Below are 21,808 nucleotides of genomic sequence, written 5' to 3' on the forward strand. Positions count from 1 at the left end.
GTGGTTTTCATGAACATATCTCCATGTGTACAGTCTCCAACCTGATTTACTCCACGTGTTATTCAATGTTATTAATATAATAAATGGTCTTAACTTGTGACGATAACGTGTAACTGAAGGGTTACACCAGACAGGGTCCCCTCTCCGCGGGCAGGGGCGGGGCGGGGGAGAGGAGGGGGCGGGGCGTTGGGACGTGGGACCGGGAGGAAACTCTGTGTTTCAGACAAGAGACTTTTATTTGTTGCTCTGTGTCTGAGCTGGGCGGGTTACTGAGGAAGGGCCGGACATCCATCTGCATCTCGTGGGCTTCTTCTGTGTGTGTGAAAAAAACTAAAACGAGAGAGATCTGTAATTGCAGGGCGAGGAGACGGAGACAGAGGAGGGACAAAGTACCTGCCTGTCACCGGAGATGATGAGGAAAACCTGGCAAGTGATCGCGAAGGACTCGTCTGATGATGAGGACAACTTGACTGGGATGTGAACACGGACCATCAACCCCCTGATCAGGAGGTAATGTGATGTATTAGATTTGGTGATGTTTCATTTTAGACGTTCCCAACAGAGACAGGGCAGAAGTTCCCCTCTCCCCCTGGTCTGCCTCTGCAGGGATGCCCCACATCGCCAGACTGACACACCATCACTGTCACCTTAACAGCTGTTATTAATACATGCAAAGTAATGGATTGTGTAGCCAGATTTAAGACGATCATTCGATCATTCGGTCCAGATATTTGGGTGAAATGATCATCAAGACATTAAATGTTGCATATCTTGTGTGAGGTTTCAGGTGTTTTAGAGATCCCCATGTGCTCCGTAGTGACAGAGGACAGGGAGTCCTCCACCTCAGTGTTTTGGATATCTGCTTGTATCATTTCTACACTAAAAGTTTCCGTCTTATCTGCTGCATAGCATTTGTGAAAATAATAATTTTTTCCTTCTCAAAGCATCCTATAGTGTCCAGACTCCACGTTGGTGCTGCTGCCCCAAAAAAACATTGCTCTTGCCTCGTCTCCGGTCGCGTGTTGCTGCAGGGATGAGTTCTGGATCACTTTCCTGTGGTTTTCACAGCCTCTTGACCCCGAGCGAGAGCTGTGGTCTATGGTTTTAGAGCCTGAACATTTTAATCGAGAGAGTCAAATAATGTGTTTCGAGGCTGGAGCGGGATCTGAGAACAGTCACTTGGATCCCATCAGTGTTACCACAGCCTGGTTAACAGCAGTTGACATTTTGCTTATAAACGCATCAGTTTTTATGGTTTTAAATCCGCTGTACTGCAGGTTCATGTCCTATATCTGCCACTCCTTTGTCAGACAATCTTCCACTTAAGATCTTCTGTCGCTGGAGTGTGCCAGAGCTGTCATGTATCTCAACACATCAACATGGCAGCATATTTGCACTTTCCCTGCCTACAGGAGCTCCTTTTTGTGACTCTGCCTCCTTTGTAGTGCTACATTGAATAGCACATAGGTGTGTGCACAGGCTCCACCCTGTTTTTTTGTCAGCAGTACTGCTCTGTTTTAACGCCGTGCCTCGACTTGTTCTTTTTTTTCTTCCCACTTTTTACACACCTGCTCTCGTCGTGCCATGGGTGCCTCGGGGTCCACAGCGTCTAGAGGGGATCAAGTATCTCTTTGTCCCTGCTAATCTGCCTTGAAAGCCCCACGTACACTGTGAAGTAGTTAATGTTTGATAGAAAGCAACTTCTTACCTCTGAGCTTTGACAAACATCCCAACCTCTTGTAGACATATTGAGTCTGCCACATTGGACTATTTCTGTCCTGAAGATCATGTCTGGGAAACAATATCCTGATTTAAAAAAAGACACGTTGTTTCAAGTAATCAAAAACTGGATTTATTTTCATTGTGGAGCATTTACCACTCAGCTTTGTTCCGGATTTTCAGCTTTGCCTGTGGCCACTACGCTTCCTCTGCGATTGAACCTTTCCTGGGACTTTTTGTACCAAACAGACATTAAAATGCTTGTTTGCTTCTGTCGGGCTGAAATCTTATTTTCCCGCTAATCTATATGATTGGAACAAGAGGTTCATTGTTGCCTCGACACACGAGATGAAACTCAGGCCTGCATTGCAACATTGGATTTTCAAGCTGCCCTCACTTAGGCATAGGCTCTGTGATTTATAATGAGCCGTGAGAGCGATTAGGGTTTGTGTGTTTGTGAGTCCATACAATCTCTCAGTGATTAGTTGATCAGCTGTTCCTCTCATGCATGTGATTCTTTTCTGTCATTGCAGTGTTTCCCATCACCATGATGACGCCACGTGAGAGCTCCCTCCTCACCCACCTGCTCCTGCTCCTGCAGCTTCTCCTCCCCCTCACCCTGTCCTTTCTGCACCCTCCTCACCCCCCGCAGGTCCACGTCCCCACACTGGTCCCTCGCACACCAACGCCGCTCACCCGCTCTCGCTTCAGTGCTCAGGCTCACCTGGACTTCACCACTCACTGCAACTCCAGCTGCTTCCACAGAGGAGAGCAGGACGAGGAGCTGACCGACAAACTGGCCTTCGAGACCCTGTACGCTGACGGCTCCCGCACTCTCACTGCTGTGGACGTGGAGAGCGAGGATGATCTTGAGGGGGATGTTCGTCTCTTTGCCTACTCTTCACCCAGCAGAGGAGCCAGAGTGAAGCCCAGACACAAGCGTGTAAGGCGGCAGATCTATGGGGCGGACGGCCGCTTTAACATTCAGGGCGACAACTTCCTGTTGGATTACCCTTTCTCCACAGCTGTGCGGATCTCCACGGGCTGCACCGGCGTTCTTGTGTCTCAGCAGCACATACTCACAGCTGCGCACTGCGTGCATGATGGGAAGGATTATGTGAAAGGGGCAAGGAAACTGAGGGTGGGCTTCCTGATCCCACCATCTATCAATAGCACAAAAGAAGACCTTAATTCTGCCAAGAAGCCTCTGGTCCGCTGGGTGAGGGTGAAACGTACCCGCGTGCCAAAGGGCTGGATCCAGGGCCCTCAGGAGGTCAGCATGGACTTTGACTATGCCCTGCTGGAGCTGCGCTGGCCTCACCGACGTCCCTTCATGCGTCTCTCTGTGGCTCCCTCCTCTGATGATTTGGCAGGGAAGCGCATCCACTTCTCTGGTTTTGACAGCGACAGACCCGGGGAGCTGGTTTACAGATTTTGCCCTGTGGAAGAAGAGTCCAGTGACCTGATATACCAGCACTGTGATGCCCGACCGGGAGCCAGTGGCTCTGGAGTGTACGGAAGAGTATGGGACAACAGCCTAGAGCGCTGGGAAAGAAAGGTCATCGGCATTTTCTCTGGTCACCAGTGGCTGGAGATAGATGGGGAGAACCGCGATTACAATGTGGCCGTGCGCATCACTCCTCTGAAGTTTGCTCAGATCTGTTACTGGGTACATGGTAACCGACTAGACTGTGTCCAGGACTAAGAGGGACAGAAGTAGGAGGATGTGAAAGTATAGCATGAGAAACACAAGAAAGCACTAAGTGACTAAAAATACATGGTGGAATGTCATTTCACGTAAAGAAAACCGGAGTGAAACAGGATTAAATCCATACAAACATGTCAGTGATTCATTAAAGCAGATTTACTTTGTGACTTTTGGACCTAGTTTCCCTCCACTAAGGCATTTCTCTCTTGTGTTTAATTTACTCCCTGTAATTCCTGGGCCTATTAAACAAATCTGCCTGTGAGATCATCACTGCGGCATCTTTTAATATGTATTTGCCAAGAGTCAGTGTTTCCACTGTATTAACATAAACCACTTTTTTATAAGAGGGCAACAAAAAAAACATTTTCCATTTTGTGTGCCGTGTGTTAGTAGACACAATATTTTCCATCTGTGGAGGATGGCAGTCTACTATGTCTCTTCATGTACTTTATTGGGGAAATGGTTTGGTATTTTGGTACAGTAGCTCTTCAAGGATCATTCAGCTTCCTGTACCATGATCTGCATTCTGATAGAAACACAGCTATAGAACAACTGACCATAGTTTATTGAGACCACTGAAACCACAGCAGGTTGTTCTTCTCAATGTGGACTGGAAAGTGTTAATTTTTATTTTTAAAAAGTGCTTGTTATATTTTAATAAACAGAGATCTATAGGTGTTTGTGTCGTTTTGTTTTCTATTTTAAGTTGTGTTGGGTTGTCCTCCTGTGGTCATAACAGGTACTGCACCACCAACTGACATGAACAACGGGGAAGAGATTCAGCTTGGTTTACATTAAGAGTTGTATTGATAAGTCAGTTGATGTGACATGATCATTAATCATTTTCTCAAATTAGAATGCTAAAAGAGAACCTGAGAGCCAAATATTTGAAGTTTTTTTGCAAACCATGATCAGTTTTAGACTTGGTTGGACAAAGATTAGTAAAATATTTAATCTTGGGATTTCAGACGCTTATTTTACATTTTACCAAACAAAGAGTTAATACTGAAAATAATAATCTGCCATAGCACTAACTGAATTAGATGAGCAGCCTCTTGTCATCCAATCATTTGTGCAGTAGTATCTGAACCTGAACCATTCACCATGATGCCATTGGAGGTGAAATTAATCTGATGTGACAGATGACCATATGATTAAAATATGACAAATTTGAAAAAGTAGGCAAAGAGGTTTGATTTTCCACAAGAAAAAAAATAGCAAAAAGCAGAACAAGTCAATAGTTTAGTGCTTTTTATTAGAGATAAGGAGACGATACAAAACATCCACCATTCAATAATCAGTCTGAGCTCCAACTGCTGGTCCTTCATATACACATCGCTCCCCATCAAACTTCATAACACCAAAGATTTTAAATCAAGGAAGTCCTGGTTTTAACATGTACAAGGAATGTTGTATGTTTACTACATCAAATGCCATGGTTTTTCTGACCCAGACCTGAAAATAATAAAAGGAATTGCTTAAGTTTTGGAATTTGCATGTTAATAAAATGAGGAGAAAACCATGGAGAAACGGGAGAAAGAAAAAAAACAAGAACACCCAACCACACGCGCGCACACAGAAAAGAAAATATATTTAACCATGTTCCCCCAGAGAAGGTTTTGATACATCTTGTGCAATCAAGAGTAAATTAGGTCATACTACACTTAGTCTCAACTACACACTTAACTAGAAGTTTGGCAAAAAAAATGTAGCTGAATGAAGATTTGTCGGGATTCAATGGTTGGAAAACTAAAGGTTGATGCTCGTCCCTTTCTCTGTAATTTTTCAATTGGAACCCAGGAAGAGCGAAACCCTGTTCTTAAGCATGAATAATGTGTATTTATCATCAACATCCTTCCTCCGTTGTATCTTTTTTTTCTTCCTTTGTGTATGTGATTTGTTCATATCCTTTATGTTTCTTGAACTGGAATGACAGTTTTTATTTATGGAATCTCTCTTTTTTTTTAATCTTTACTCTCACTTGACCCTAGCCCACCCACAATATCCCTCCCCGAGAGTCCCGCATATGGTGCCGATTCTGCTTTTGCCCTTTTCCGAACCCCACTGGAATGAACAGCTAAACTCAACAGATGTGTCTGAAAGGCCTCGATTGAAGCCGGAGAGGAGGAGGTAATATTTATATAGGTAATCCTTCCAGACTGACTACTGACGTGCCGCCAAGCCTTTCTGCCAGGGTGCGCCGATCTTTGAGCTCGTCCAAACCGTTCACCTGCCACTCGTGCTTGATGCCTATGGGAGAGACAGATCAGAATTACACACAAAAATGATGAAAAATTGATAAACAGAATGTCAGACTATTCCTTTAAGTAAGCAATTGGTCAATCACCATAAGGACTTGAAGTTCCCACACTGCTACAACCAACAGGCTGACTATCAGTGAGAGATGTGTAAGTATTATGAAGACAGACCACTGACTTCAGTGACTAAATGTTTAAATTTAGATACTTTGAGACTGACATTTTAAAAATTAAATAAATAATCCCCATCAATAATTATATGCTTTCTAGTGGCTTTTTGTATGATAATTTCCAAACATTTAATTTCAATCAATCCTTACTTGAAAAATGAAAACAGGGCAAATACTGGATCTATAATTTTGTTGTTTGAGTTTAGATGTATGAGGAGAGAAATGTTGATTGACTGAAGACGGCTAGTTTAAGCAAAATGTTACATTAACGGCTTTAAGATTTTTTTAAACTGTATTTATTTGTCCACCTGGGGGCAGCCGAACAAGAGGTTAAAAAGCTGACCAGCTGACAAAATAGTCAAAATATTTGCTTTTTTAGTTCAGAATTTTGGAGAAAAATCAGATAATTCCTGAATGATACATATGGCTCTTTAGCTGCCTAATGCTACACTGTGTCCACCTGCTCGTTGCAAACTTTACCTGTTCAAACAGCGGACAGACCATATAAAGAACAGAGCTTTTTCACCTTACTATGAAAGTAGGAGAGTGAACCTGACGCGTATAGAAACACAAAATAATGAGCTAAAAGAGCTCAAAAAGCTGGCTGTAGGTAAGTGCAAAGTCGGGTCTTCGTTTTCTGTGGTGTGTCACTGTGAGCAATTCCACATTTGACCCGTTTGCCTTGTGCAGCTTCAGGTTCACGTGTGGCTTGGTGTGCGGTTAAGGTTGTTTTAATCAATGTGTTTTTGCAGCTTGACGATTCTCCATCTGTTAATACTGTAGTATATATATATTCTGACTCGCCTTCAAATTTCCTCTTGATAGCATCTTTCGAGCTGGCATAGATCATCTTGCTCTTCAAGGGGGCATTTTCTGGAGCCCTGTGAAGGAAGGAAAATGATTGAATTTTTTTTAAATGGAAGCTCATAAATCCCTAACGTTTGATAGTAGTCATCCTTACCAGAAGATAAAGACCAGGTCCTCCTTCTTTGTTTCTTTGGTCTCAAAGGTGGCGTCATACAGGGCGTAGCGGCAGTCGTTTGGTGGCAGCATCCCCACAAAGTGCTGGTATGGGTCCTGGACGGTCGTTCCCACGTCACCCTGCAGGATCTGTTTTTCTTCATCCAGGACAATGCTCTTGAGGTCCTTGCTCAGGCAAAACAGAATGGCCTTCTTCCTCTTCCTCTTCTCCTCCTCTTTCGCCTGAGCCTTACGCACCTTCATTTCATTGAAGACCACGACAACTTCATCTGTGACTTTAACACCGGAGGCCTGTGGAGAGAACAAACTGTTGACTCAGAGTCTAATGTATTTACAGTTGAATGTGGCAATTATCATTACTTCAAATATAGTAAAAGACTCACAATAACCCTCATTGATAATAATAATAAATTATATATAGGACAAAATATATATTTTTTAAGGTAATGTATGCTACAACTTTGAAGTTATACCTAACTTTTGATTAATATAATCATGAACAAGACAAATATCAATAGTTGGTGGTCAATTTTCATCCATTTTGAAATATCATTTTTGACTTTTTCTTCTTCAAACCCGACAGCCGCACCATGTACAACATGTCCCTTCCTAACTCCACTAAAATCAATTGACTATCAATCAAGTTGCATTAACTTTCTCTTGATCAACTAATCAATAATGTACTAATCTTTGCAGCGCCAACATTTATAATTGCTGATATTCCAAGTCATCAAAGATATTGAACTAAATATCTGCCTTTAAACTGTTGCAAAATTAAGCACTTAAATATAACATGGGCTTTAGGAAATTACGATGGAGATTTCTTTTATATTTTCTAAGCATTTATGGACAAACAATCTACAAAAAAAAAAAGACTGACAAGGAAATAACTTAGTTGAGCTCTACTCCACTGTGATAGCTTTGTCTAAACAAGACAGCAGTTGTCATTGTGTTTCACCGGCCAGAAGTGACGACTCGCTCGACGGAACATCATGAAACTGAAAAAAAGGCCTGAGAGGGCGTCATGTGACTGTCACACAAATCAAGAAGCTTATGGCTGATAAGGAGGATTGAAATGTAAAAGGTGTGGCCCTGATAAGATGTTAGCCATGGCGCTGGACGAGTTGAGCTGTGTATTACAATCTGAAAAACTGCCAACACAGTGGATGAAAATGAAATCGACACTGACAGTTCAGACAATAGAGCTATCTAAATCCATGTATTATGTACGAGGTCAGAATGTAAGAAAACTGAGGTACAGAAATAAAATATGTGGCCAGTACTGATTGTACAAAGTCCACTTTGAATGACTCGGGCAGGACCAGCAGGTATAAAACCTTACGCAAGTTCCCTCAGCAAGCACAGGGACAATCAACGTATCTCTACCACGCCACATAGATGAGGGTGTAGTCAGGAATTAAGTGTTTCAGTGCAGCGTTCTTCATAGACAATGGGGCTTCTGTTGAAATATAGAATACACTGAATCACAGCTGCCCTATAAACTCAGTCAGATCTTCTGACTCTGTTTAAGGCACTCAATCACAGGAAAATCCAGTCTCAGGAGACGATGGACGAAAACAGCCATCTACCAGCAATGTGTCAGTGTGTGATGGGGGGGAAAAAAAAAAAAAAAAAGACAATGAAAAGGAAATAAGGGACAGGAAAGATAGAAAAGAACCTAACTGCAAACAGCATGGGCAGCCACTGTTTGCTCAGGGCGTCAAAGGCCTGTGTGAGATAAGTGAATCTTAGAGTAATAATTAACCAGAAAACAACTGTACTCACTTCCTTACTCCTTCCATCAATAAAATAAGCACTTCGATATGAGCGTTGTGATATCTTTTTCAACATTCCCTACTGCTGAAGCCATTTCCAAAATATTTTCCTGGATATGTAAATAACTATGGTCTTTGCACACGAGTCAGAACATGACACATACGTCTCACTGCAATCGTGACAAAGCAAGATCAAAGTCTTTTAATTTCTCATTTTCATGTGAACATTACATCACCTCACCGCGGCTTAGTTTGGCCCAATTGGTTAAGATTGTTTGTTTTTGTTGTCGTAGCAGCGAATTTCACCATGGTGACCACTTAACTGTCACTTTATCTAATCTGAAGCATGGTAAATTTTCTTTACAGATGTCAAGGTTCAAGTGACTCAATCCAGATCTAGTCTTGAATACCTTTATATGCTCAAGATTACAGGCCTCGTAGGCTATTATCACTAGTCCATGTTGCTCTAGCAAACATTGATGATCTTTAAACTCTTAAAAAAACAAAAAATCCATCCCTGTCAGGGAAAGGGGAAGGTGTGCAGCAGGCCGATTCAGTGCACGTCAGATTGTTAATGGTGCTGACTCAGCAAAAAATGAGATGGACCACACAGATGGATGCTAAAAAAAACGGACAAAATGTATTGATTTGTTTTTTATTTTACACATAGTAGAGATACCAATCAACTGACGCATATTCCGCGATGTCCTGCATGGGAATGAATGAATGAATGAGCCGATGTTAATGTTTGCCTCTTGGTAGTGTGTAGTTATCTGAAACCCTGACGACCATGTGGTGTAAAACAATGATAAACAAATTAGATGCGCAATTTATAAAAATAGAAAAGAAAAAAAAAAATCAAAATCAAAATGCGCAGCGGCCACCACGAACATTCACAGCCACTGGCCCGTTAGCTTCAGCTAGCGAATCGGACACTGCCAAACATTTACCGTTACATAATGGTGACAATTCTGTCTAATATCTGCTACACCCGAGTGGAAACATCGCAGTTTTCCCCACGTCGCCAACGACAGCAGATGAAACCCGGAGCGCAGAGGCGCTAACAGACGGCACCGAACAAAATGGTCTTGCACCAAATTCAGGGTGGGGCCATGAATGCAGCACGCGCACGTGTGTGCGCTAGCTTGCTATATAAGGCGAAACTCGGACCGTTCGTCTGTCAATTCACGCGAATTCCGTCACGACGCGAAATTGGCCACAGACGAATCACAAAAAAATCGAATCACAAAAAAATCGGGTAAAAAAAATGGTCAAATTGAGAGCAAACGGTCAACCAGGAGGCCGAAGGACCGGTAGCGAGGGAGCCGCACACAGACAAAGAAGGAGAAAATCAGAGCTAGCCCCAGTCAAAATGGGTGTCATTCTCCGCCGCTGCTAACGGAGCTAGCTCAGCTAACAATAGTGTTAGCTCGGCGGCCCCGCGGCGCCGCTGCACCTGTCGGCGCCGCGCCGCTCCTCGCCAGAGAAGCTGAGGCCAAATTACGAAAATATGATACAGTGAAAACACAGTGGACCAGTGTCCGAACAGCGGCGCGGGCAGACGAGCAGGCGGGGCCTGCAGTAAGTCGGCCTTTATATCAGGCGAAACACCGGCAGACGAACGTAATGGCGCCCGCTGTGTGGGACCGTTATGTGCCGCAGGGCGAGTGGTGTAACGTGCGGCCCCGTCGTGCTGCGTCGAGGCATCACAAGGTTTTCCAGCCTCCCGCAGCGGGGGCCGATCACCGCCTAGCCCCGGTGCTAGCAGGGGCTGCTGCGGAGACAGAGCCGGCTTGACGCCGAAATCAATTCCGTTGTCCACATAAAAACAATCGAATTAACTGTAAACCTCCCTGAGTCTTGAGGTCGACGGTACGACGGACAATGGAAGTAGCGAGAAGACATATTGTGGTTAAAAACAAAAAACGTCTTTCAACCTACCATCGCTGTGGATCGGGCAGGTCAGCGCCGGGGCAGAAACTGAATGGACTGTGACGATCAACTGCCGCTCGCGCTCTCTGAATACGTAACGGGAGCGCGCCTATAAGCGCGACCCCGGCTCGAGCAAAGTGCACGAGCGGGAGCGCCCGTCTGCTGACCATGAGCAGGCGACTGTTTTTATTTCCTGCTTTCGTGTTTACTATCGATACATGTATATAATCACCAGATCAGAAATCAGCTTCAGTCTGTTAAACACACACTGAAACATGTAATGACAGAATTTCACCTCATCATTTCATTTGTACATTCAGCACATCTTTCCCCAGTGATATATTATATTCATAGTTTTATCACCGACACAATTCCAAAAGGGGCAGCGGGGAGCATTATGGGAATATGTGTTTGTGTTGTATTTGAATACAAATCCCTGTTGATAGAGACATACTGTCAAGTATATTATTTAAGTATTGGTGTACAATAGGAGTGACACCATACATATATTTATTGTAACACATTAAAAACAAACTTTGCTAAATGTATATTTGTGCGTGTGAATGTGTAAATACAGCGATGTCCTTTGAGTTGAATGCGTGCTATTAATTATTACACCCATGGCGTGAGGGGTGATTAATAAATAAGGAGGCAGTGCTTGGTTTGACCGACATTCAGCTGCTCGCTCGGCGCAAAACGGTTTTCAAGGAGGGAGGAAACGCTCAGCCGTCTCTCCTCTGCCTCCCCCCTCCCCCCTTCCTCCCTCCCGCCCCTGCGGTTTTTGTTGAACTCACTTCCAAATATGGAAGCGAACGGTGAGCGCCGGCGGAGACCGGTGAACGCGCCTCGCTCCTCGCGCGCGAGGAGGGGTCGAGCCGCGACGCTCATCACCATATAAGGAAACAAGGGACACGAAATTCTCTATAGCAGATTTTTTGTTCGGCACCGCGTCGAGAGAGAGAGAGAGAGAGAGAGAGAGAGGGAGGGAGGGAGGGAGAGAGAGAGAGAGAGAGAGAGACACACACACACACACACACAGGGGAGGTCAGTGAGGGGATGAGAGGCAGCGGTAGACTTCAGGCTGTGGGAGGAGAGGAGCGGAAGATGAGCAGGAAGCTGGATCCACACATTTCTACAGAGGGATAATATGATGCTTAAATAATATGATGCGCGCGCACACACAGACACAGACACACACACACACACACACACACACACAGCCAGTGACGATTCACAATGAGGCAGTGTTTGGTTTCTTTGGGTGGGACATGTGACCAGTAACCTATTGTGGTCGTCAAACATAACGCATATTAACTGTGACCTATATTAATTTAAATAAATGTAATTGATAGCACACAAAGTAAATTTGAGACCCGTTTCCGACCAAAATATGCAGCTATAATGGAAAAAACAGTAGTGAGGGTTCAGCCTAGAGTTACTTATTGTATCATTTAAAAAAAGAAAATCAGAATCAACCACTTCATAAGAAGAAAGATTTATTTATGTAACTTCACCCAACTTTTTGCTAAAATCTGCACTTTCTATTTCCTGTATCTAACGGTTTTGACACTGCTGACGTCTGATGGGGCTGAATGAAACAGGAACTCACAACGATCTTACTTTTAGCATATAGGTCAAACACATGTCATGACAGCCTGCAATCATATACAACAACAAATTGGAACTACCATCGTTGCCAACAGCAGACAAGACACGAGACTCATAACTTGTCTACTCAGGTCTTGTGTTGCGGAAACTGAATTAAGGATTTCACAGACCCCTGAAAATGTTCTGTTTCACTCATCTTTCTGTACATACTGATCATCAATGGTGGAAGAAGTATTCAGATCCTGCTTTCTCACACATAAAATTTAAAAAGGAGAAAAAATGTATTGTACCTATCATAGTTGCATCCCACTATGTCATACATATTCTATACTGCTTTATTTTTCATTTTATACAGTCATTCATATTTGTAATATCTATATGGACTTTGCAACTGTTTACACTATCATTTACTATACATGTCTGTCTATAATCTGATGTGAGTCAGATACTCAAATAGTCTGAAACTAATACATTTGTTGCAGCACAATTACATTGAAGGACAACCTAATGAAACAGAAGCCTGACGTAATTAGTATTTTTGTGAAATAGAAGTGAAATAAAAAAATATTCAGTTGTTTTATCATTACTTTGCCACAAATAATTCATTTCTAATAGTGAATCTGCTGTGTGTGTGTGTGCGTGCGTGCGTGCATGCGTGCGCGTGTGTGGTCAGGGACCTGAAAAGAGCCTATATCCATTTTTTCAGTTTTACATAACCTTTATACAACTTTAATCAAACTTCATCCCTGGGGTCATTTTGTAAAATAACCACAATTATTGCCTCCGACCACAGCTATTGTTGGCACAAAGGCAGAAAAACAATTGAATTAATGTTTTGGAAAGATGCATTAACACTGTCAAGCCCCGTCTATTTTTCTATAAAACAGCATTCCTCAAGTGAAGGCCACCTCACCCCCGCAAGAAATGATAACAATAGCCGTCACTACAATATAGCACGCATTTATTCACTTTGGAATGAGCAGTGTGCAAAAAGCACCAAAGAGAAGAGTAAGTGCAATAGTCTGTGCTTGTAAAACATCTGGGAAGTTTCCTCCTCTTGTGGAAAGGGAACAGCCATGGAATGTGCAAAATGATGGTCAAAAATCGTGGACCATAAATTTCTTAGTTTCTCACTCTCCATATTTCTCACGGTCACTTTTGGCCTTGAATTCTTATGACTTATACCAACGGTGGCACATAATTAGTGTTAGTAGTGTTTAGTGACCAATCAATCAGCTTTGTCTTTTTATTCTGTATAAAATAAGCAAGTTCTTTAATAATCTTAAACAACTTGCGAATTTTATACAATGAAAATTATGACAGAATAAAGTTTTCTTCTTTCGCAATCAGGTCACACAATATTGTGGAATTTAGAATCATCATATTCAGAGATGTAGGGCATAGTTGCAAATTAGTCCTTTAATCCAATGCCTGATTTATTCTGATTTGGCCTGAGACGCTCTGTTTGGGCCTCCCAATGGAAAAATAAAACCTAATAAATCCAACAATTAATCCCAAATTCATTATTTTTCCTTTCCTGGAATGCAGTTTGATTATGTTATGCCACATTTCATGTCAGACATTTGACCTGAGCAAGCAGAGTCTTCAGGCTGGATTGATCACCATGTATAATGTTTTTTATTTTTTATTTTTAGACTGAAAAAAAATTGAAATTGTGAAATAGTTGAAATGTGCAATGTTACCTGAAGCCAGATGAATGATGTGAACTTTCTGTACTGCTTCACAGTGCGTTTTCTCACAGTGGAGCTGAAAGCACAGGTCACTATAAAAAAATAACACAAATCATTTCTGAGGTGCAAACATACAAACAGGAGGACTATGTGTTAAGGATTTTTGAAAACGACCAAATTTGGTGATAATCTGTCCAAGTGATATTTTGAAAACTGAGGTGCATGTAGAAAAAGGCAAACAGTCCAAATTACTGGTGCTTGTTAAAATTGTGGTCTGCACGGTATGTTTAAGGCTTACACTGTTTGAGTAACAAAGCATTTTTCCAACTGCTGTCATTGCAGTCATTTTTAATTGTTTGAAGGAATAACTCCAGTTTACATGGCAGGATATATTTTAGCTGATATTTCCTGATGTTTGAAGTCACAGGAGTACGAGGCCTATGTATAATTCAAACATTTAAAGCTGTCTCTTTGGTTGTGTTGGGCGGTCAACACCTTCTAGTATTACAATAATGTCGTTTTTATTTTGTTTTGCAGAATATAAGTTCCTATATAGATTTTTTTTATTTAGAAGAGTCTTGTTTATAGTATAAAAATCTACAAAGAATAAACAGCAAAGCACTCAACCGAATTCCCATCACACGAAGCTTCCAAAACCTGCTGAACTAAATACAAAGTGCATTTCCTCTTGACCTTTCAAAAGTAGTGACAGTTCACCCGTCTCTTAATGCTCACATACATCACATAAACAGCAAATCTACAAACGGAAGAACGGAATGTTTTAAGCCAAATAAGTAAAAAAAAAAAAATAGAGCGACAAAAAATATGTCCAAATGTATAAGCATTAAAGCCAGCATTATTTAAAGATATACTGCAGAAGCTTTGTTTGAAGAGCACCCTGACGACCCCTGCCTGAACAATATACAGCCATGTAAGATGCATTCAGGTCAAATAGAAAATACGTTGTTTTTTTTAAGTAAACATTGACTTGTCTGTTGAGACTAATTGTAAAATGATGGCAGTGTCAATTTAAGACATGATGAGAGATGAGAGAGACTGGGATAGTTTAACTCCCCGAGTGATTCTGCACCAACAGCGATGCTGGTGAATTGGCTTCATATTTGAACCCTGTGCCAATGCGGTTTAGCTGCATGTTTGCTCCAGTGGGTGGCATAATAAGGCCCTACTGCTTGAATGTGTGTTTGTGTCGTGTGCTGGTTGCATTGCATCAAGATCATGAAGGGTCAGACGTCCTCTAACTGGATTTCTTCCCGTCACCAGTGCTCGTCCCTCTCGATTTGTTCATCACCACAGTGGCCTGAAAACAGAGGGGGGAGGGGGGTGTAAAAAAGGGGAAGACAGTTCGTTGAAACTTTGCAGCCACCGGTAACGAACCAGCCACTGGGGACTGTTGGGGCTTTAAGACTAAACTTAGCTGTTATTGGTTTCACTTTCTATGTCTGCTCTGTTAGACTGACTCACCGAATGTAGGCTATAGGTATAAGCCCGCCACTTGCCCCATGTCTCAGGCAGCATTCTCCTCCCTGACTGCTACACGCCTGCTATAGTTTTCAAAATGTCCCTTTGCTGCGGGTACAACAACCTGTGAGCTAGCAACCAACAATGTGGAAATGCCAAGTTTTCACAAAGGTTTGGATTATGCAATTACAGGATCGACATATACGACTTTCAATGTTTTTTGTGGCGTTTTCTTTGTTGGGAATTTACCCTTTAAATGACATTGATCACCTTGCCACATGAAAAGTTCCATCAAAGCGAGTTCCCTTAAATTCCGACTCAATTGTGCAGGGGCATCATTGCAAGCTCATCATCCGTTTTACCACACGTTGGCAGGTGAGTCAGGAACTAGATTTATTTATTCTGTGACTGTTAGATACTGTTCTGTTGTTCTATCCAATATTGATAGCTCCCTCTAGTGGCTTTAATGGGTTCATGCACTGAAACCAATTTCACTACTGGTCATGAACTGAAAAGCTGCGAAACCCATTTGGACAGAAAAACACAAACTGAGCTCCAGTCTCAAAATTCTCACCTGCTCCAGGACGACACCTGCAGCCTGGTCGATGGCTCCTCCTACGGTCCGGTACCGACCAGAGTAGCGGATGAAGGCCCATGTCAGCATAGACATCATGACCACGCCCAGAGTACAGTCACACACCAAGGCGAAGGTTGACAGGCCAACAAAGAGCAACACCCCAGACAGCACGTACAGGAGGCACACCAGGACAAACAGCACTGCAGGTGTCCGGAAGGCGCTGAAGACATTTTTTGACTTTTGCAACAAAGAGAAAAGCAGATGATTGGGAACAATCTTGAATTCACATCAAAGTAAAAAGAAAACATGCGTATCAAGTACTTGTGTTAGATTCAGACGTTTAACTCTTAAAGTTTTGTAATTAAATCTTAAATTTTATGTTTTTGAAATAGTCCTTTACCTCATTGTATTTGCTGAGAGACTGCCACGTTTCCTCAAGCTCCTTCTCCAGCTGTGCCTGGTACTTATCACAGAACTCCTGTCCGCCCATCTTCTTCGTGGACGCGAAGGCGTGAAGAGCCTCTTGGAGGTTGAACTGATGCTTCTCCTCCAGATGGTCAGGGGCCACATAGGGCAGGTCTCCCCCACAAACCTTAGAAAAGAAAAACATAAAGGAGAGAGACTTAAGGCTGAGCTCATGCATTACGATTGTTGTGCTCTTTATCTGATCGGACCAAGTTGGACCGTGGTCTGTGGACTATGTTGACAGATAAAACCCTTAGTCTTGGGAGATCAGATCGCAGGGGGACAGCTTCTACATCAGTTCAAACCTGACATGTCGATTAGTCTCCAACACACCTGTCTCCAGTGACCACTACATCATTTCAAATGTGTTGTTGTTTTTAGTCAGTCTCACACACTGCCAGAAGAACGTGGCCATAAGCAGCAGAGACCACTTCCGAATATCGTCTGCATCATCGGACCACAAATGCGTCCTCAGTGCATCTTGGGTGAGCTAACAACTGTTACTTAACAGGATCATCTGCAACGCATGTTAAGCCAGGTCTGAACAGGGCAAACATCTATTCTCAGGTCTTCAGATCAAGTTGTTCTCATGAATTTTTTTTTAACATGTTTTTGAGTTTGACTAGTGTGTCGCCCCAGGTACATGTTCAATTGAATAAACAAAAGAACAAAAAGAAGGCGAGTGGGCAAATGTACGGAAAAACTCAAATGGAAGATCTCCCCCAAATGTCACTGTATATAAACAAAAGTCACTTATCAGTTGTTCAGTTTGGTGTCTGGAGTATTTATTCAGGTGTAATGTTTATGCTCCTTCCTGACAAATGGAAAAAAAAGTCCCAAAAAGACCTGTTCAAATTGGTGGAAACAATCTTATGTATGGTTGGTCCAGTCTTTGCAGATTTAGGTTTGTCCTAAACTTTATGAAAGAAAGCTTGTGGTCATTCATATAGTTTGAATAAAAGATTATTCATATTTTCAATATTGTTTACAGAAGCAAATAATCTCTGAAGCACAGGGAAATAAACTTAAATGAAGTGTTTGATGCAAAGTGAACTCACCTTCTCCATGCTCTTGTTATACTGATCTTTGGCTGTTGCCACAGCTGCCAGGTTGTTGGCCTCTGCCGTAGCCTGGTGAAACAAAGATGGAAATGTTCAACAAAAAGAAGTAAAAATTACCCCGGCTCATAGTTGAGTGAATGTCTTGTGCACAGTTTTGTTAATCCTGCACATACCATGAGCATCGTCTTTGGCTGTGGTAAGTCTTCCCCCTGGTAAATCTTGATGTAAGCCTGGTAAGACAAGAGAATATGCGAAAAATGATGTCAGACACACAGTAGAAAACTGATTATGGTTGAGCAAGAACACTCAGGTGAAGACGATATTACCTTGAAGAACTCAAGAAGGCCCCTGCAGGTGACCTTGTTGCCATTTATCTCTTTCTCAGCCAGACGATCTGGATGCAGCAGCTTAGGAATCAGACTCTTCAGCTGCTCTTTGAACTCTGGCGCCACTTCTGATAAAGTTAATGTACCAACAGTTTGGACAACACTCAGTATATTGGGCATTCTGCTAAAACAAACAAAAAAAACCACCAAGATAAACAAAGTGGAATAAAATCCAAAAATAGATTTTTACCACTAAGCTGTCCCTCAAATGCAGGGTTGGTGGCAACCTTCAGCCCAGGGTGAGGCAACAAGAAGCAGGAGATTTTGGTGAAGCAAGAATGGATGTGATCCCTCACTGTTTGCAGCTCCGCGTGTTGGTCCTCCTTCACCTGTGAAAAACAACAAACTAGTAAGATAAAAATCCCAAACTCTGAACTCAAATTTCAGATAAAGCAACTATATGTAGCTGAAGTCCAAGTTCTACATATAATACTCAGCCAATTCAACAAGGCATCGCTGGTACCTGTAACCGTTTATCCAGGAATTCACTGCCTCCCTTAAAACCGTAGATGTATTCATAGGGAAAGCTCCAATCCCTGATTAGAAACATCAAAGACTGTAGGAAGAAGGGAAAGATATTACATTGAAAGAAAAAAAAACCATTTATGTCCAACATAAGCAAAAATACATACAATTTGTGGCTTCTCTTACCTGAAAGGGTTTTTGAAAGATTTCATCCATAGCAAGACGACCATACTCTGTGAACAGCTGTGAGGAGGAGGCAAAACATTAATCAATAATTATTAGAGATGCAATAGTCTACGAAAGAGTTTCAGGATCTTTACATTTCATGTCATTTGTCTTGAAAATCAAGACTTAATCACTCTCTTTGATGGAAATTCAAAGCAGGTGTTTTGCATCAGGATACCTGAGTTCCACATCAGGTTGACTCTAATGTAAACAGACCTGTAGCTGCTGCAGGTCGTCCTCTTGAATGTTCTGTGACAGGTTGTAGATCTACAAAGAAGAAACTATGTGAGCATACCTTACAGGAATATTGAGAAAAATATATAATCAGTGATGATCGAAAGAGATCCGTCACCTGTATTGAGCTGGTCATGGTGCTCAGGGCAAAGATGGTGGCACAGTCCTTCACGGTGGACTGATCGTCAAATGCTCCCTGAGTGTCCATCAACAACACTGCCACCTACAGCCGCAGAGACCAAACAGAAACATGATGTGGAACAGGGAGTACTATAAGAGGGAATACTCCTATTTGTGTCTTTTTAATGGATGGGCTTTTAATAGGATTTCTTCAAGTTACAAACAAACAAAATTTCGAGGGAACAAAAATATAATAATACTAAATGTAAATCAAGTATCGAATACTTTTTCAGGAATCAATGCTGTTTGTTGACAAAAGAATGAATAAGTAAAACGTGCGAGCACCTCTGTTCCATCGCTCCTTTGGATGAGGAAAACTTCACTCCACAGCTGGATGCCAGTTGTCTCTGGTTCTGAACCACCTCTCCAGGAAAATCCAGTCAGTGGCTCATCATCCCCACCCAGCCAGTTCTCTTCCCCCTGAAGAACACAAACTACTCTTTCAGACCTGTGAGGGGAGGGCTGAGTGTTTTCACTGAAACTAATTTGCCTGCACTGCGTAGATGATAGAAAATATTAAAAGATAACCAACAATAAGCCTGGTGGTGGCACGGTAGGAAAGTCAACAGAGTTATCAATACAAAAAGATTTATCAATGAGCAAACATAATGCGAAGCATGAAGTTAGTTTTCAACACACATACAGAAAAACAAACAGAGAGCTCCACTCCCTAATAAAAGACATAACTAAATTCTCGGTTCCTATTGTTCAGTAACGAGTTAGTTTACATTGTAAAACTGGTAGTTATGTTGTATGACTGCATGTTTTTTTTTCTTTTTTTTTCCTTCATCTGATCTGTGCCAAAATGCAATGGGTTCTTCCTTGACCTGCGTCCAATCCTACCACCAATTCTCATGGAAAACCATTTATTAGTTACTGCATAATCCTGTTAACAAATTAGCGAAGAACCCAACCAACCAACCAACCAACCAACCATCAAAAACCAACAAACAGACAGGGGTGAAAACATAACCTCCATGGCAAAGGTAAAAAGGACTCCAATTATAAATCAACTATTATCGGCTAGTGATCTTGGCCTGAGTACTTTGGGCAGATATAATGTCTGGACAAGTGAGACGCAGAGATCGTGTTGCAGCTCGACTCACCTTCCTGTACATGTAGCGAAGCATGAAATCCAGCAGGAAGCTCTTTCCTTTTCTGAAAGCTCCGGCCACTGACAGCACCACCACATGTTTGTCTTGGACCTCAGGAGCCAACAGAATCTGGGACAGAGCCTCCGTGTCCAACCCGAAGGAGTGATCGTCCTTAGACACTGTTACGATCTGAACTGGGCCTGGTTCAACCCTCATCCTTCAGACGTTCTAGTGCCTGTGGAAACCACACACAGAAAACATCAAGTTGATTTTAGTACTGGACCAAATTTTAAAGCAACCACTAAAAACTAACATCATTTATTTTTGATTTTGCTGACTATTATTATTATTATTATTATTATTATTATTATTATTATGATTATATTAAAGTGTTTTGATGAATTGCATACTCTATATCTGACTATTGTGACAATTGAAAATCGAGACATGCAACAAATATGAATTTACTGATTACATTGAGTTCAGAAAAGCAAAGTGAAGCTTTGACATTTTTCCTGTAAATAAACGAGTTTGACAAAGAAAAATAAAAAAAGAAGTGGTCATTTACTTGGCATAAAAAAACTTTTTTTTTTAAATCCTCTGAATCTGCCCCTTACTCCACCACAGCACCAAAATGTAATGGGTTCTTCCCAGAACCCCATTCCTGACGAAAAGTTTGGTGGAAATCAGTTTAGTAGACTTTGCATCATCCTGCTAAGACATAAACCAACAAACAAATGAAATCAACACACAAACACTCGGCGGAGGTAATGAAAATAACCATTACCATGACTGATTTTCTTTCCGGCTTCACTGAGAGAAGACATTTGGTTCACTGAACGCCGTTAAAATCACCTACTTCAATATCATTTCAGAACAATCAGTCATGCACTGATCTCTCCAGGGGAACAACATCCAGCTGTGTGTAAAGTTGACTGTGGTGTGTGCGTGTGGGCATCATGCTGCTTTGCCTGCAGCAGCAAACACAGCTGCTTCAATGGACTGCATTGTTGCTGCTGTCTGAGGAGGATGCCCGCTCCCATGATGAGTAACACAGGGAGTTGGTGCTTTCACAACAGTTGATCTGTGATCGCAATACCAAAAAGCTCTCACTCTCTCTCCTCTCACAAAAACGCAACGCCTCGAAGGTGTGGCAACCAGGGACACAGCATACCGGGCATTTCTCTGCAGTGAGTGTCAAAAGACCCGAGTTGAGCAAGTGTAAAAAAAAAAGAAAAAAAGAACAACTTGTAATTTGTAATCCGTCTGTGTTTCACATAAGCAGGGACCGCATGAGACCAAGTAGATTATATCTTCAGTACCACTGTTCATATCATATTGCAGCTGCCACTGGGCGCTGGCAGCGATGTTGGCAACGTTGGCAACGCTGCAAGTACTGAAGCTAAACAGTTTCTTCACGTGTTGAATTGATTTATTCCATCAGCTTAGAAGCGACCCTCACCAGTTTAAGCCCATAACTATTAACGGGCCAGCTAACTAGCTCACACTACACATGTCACGCTGCGTGTGTCCAACCACAAACAGTGACAAGCAATCGAACACGTCAACCGTCGTCATTCGCAGGAAACTTTTAGGACACAAGAGTTAGCTCGTAAATACCTTCTCGTTTCGTCGTTTGCTGTTTCACTGAGTTCTGTCACCTGTGGTGTCTTCAAACGGCTGCGACACAAGTGTGGACAAACTGTTTTTCTTTTCTTTTTTTTACTGGCATGGAAACAATCATGAGAACTTTTTTCCAACCACGAAACTCGCTCACTTCCGGTTCCAGCCTGCGCAGTG

The 21,808-nt window shown here is 42.2% G+C and overlaps 3 protein-coding genes across 4 annotated transcripts; 1 reads left to right on the forward strand and 2 right to left on the reverse strand.

Annotated features, from left to right (window-relative positions):
* Positions 1 to 220: 220 nt before the first annotated feature.
* On the forward strand, positions 221 to 4,957 carry LOC118319416 (serine protease 23). Its single transcript, XM_035649798.2, has 2 exons — positions 221 to 510; positions 2,253 to 4,957. Exon 2 carries the CDS (start codon positions 2,267 to 2,269, stop codon positions 3,422 to 3,424), a length of 1,158 nt encoding a protein of 385 aa, XP_035505691.1. The 5' UTR covers positions 221 to 510; positions 2,253 to 2,266; the 3' UTR covers positions 3,425 to 4,957.
* On the reverse strand, positions 4,664 to 10,710 carry cfl1 (cofilin 1). 2 transcript variants are annotated; one of them, XM_035649801.2, is made up of 4 exons: positions 10,553 to 10,710; positions 6,817 to 7,127; positions 6,660 to 6,736; positions 4,664 to 5,677 (listed from the first exon to the last, which is right to left on the reverse strand). In XM_035649801.2, exons 1-4 carry the CDS (start codon positions 10,553 to 10,555, stop codon positions 5,565 to 5,567), a joined length of 504 nt encoding a protein of 167 aa, XP_035505694.1. In that variant the 5' UTR covers positions 10,556 to 10,710; the 3' UTR covers positions 4,664 to 5,564. The 2 variants fall into 2 exon arrangements, with proteins under 2 accessions (XP_035505694.1, XP_035505693.1); XM_035649800.2 differs by lacking the exon at positions 10,553 to 10,710 and adding an exon at positions 8,622 to 8,702.
* Positions 10,711 to 14,805: 4,095 nt separating this feature from the next.
* atl3 (atlastin 3) lies at positions 14,806 to 21,802 on the reverse strand. The gene is made up of 14 exons (XM_035650022.2): positions 21,629 to 21,802; positions 20,021 to 20,243; positions 19,200 to 19,334; positions 18,853 to 18,957; positions 18,717 to 18,767; positions 18,462 to 18,518; positions 18,274 to 18,366; positions 18,001 to 18,139; positions 17,751 to 17,878; positions 17,598 to 17,654; positions 17,422 to 17,493; positions 16,299 to 16,490; positions 15,896 to 16,135; positions 14,806 to 15,160 (listed from the first exon to the last, which is right to left on the reverse strand). The coding sequence occupies exons 2-14, from the start codon at positions 20,222 to 20,224 to the stop codon at positions 15,098 to 15,100; spliced, it is 1,536 nt and encodes a 511-aa protein (XP_035505915.1). The 5' UTR covers positions 20,225 to 20,243; positions 21,629 to 21,802; the 3' UTR covers positions 14,806 to 15,097.
* Between the last annotated feature and the right edge of the window lie 6 nt (positions 21,803 to 21,808).

The sequence above is a fragment of the Scophthalmus maximus genome, chromosome 9 (genome assembly GCF_022379125.1).
Source record: "Scophthalmus maximus strain ysfricsl-2021 chromosome 9, ASM2237912v1, whole genome shotgun sequence".
Taxonomy (NCBI): domain Eukaryota; kingdom Metazoa; phylum Chordata; class Actinopteri; order Pleuronectiformes; family Scophthalmidae; genus Scophthalmus; species Scophthalmus maximus.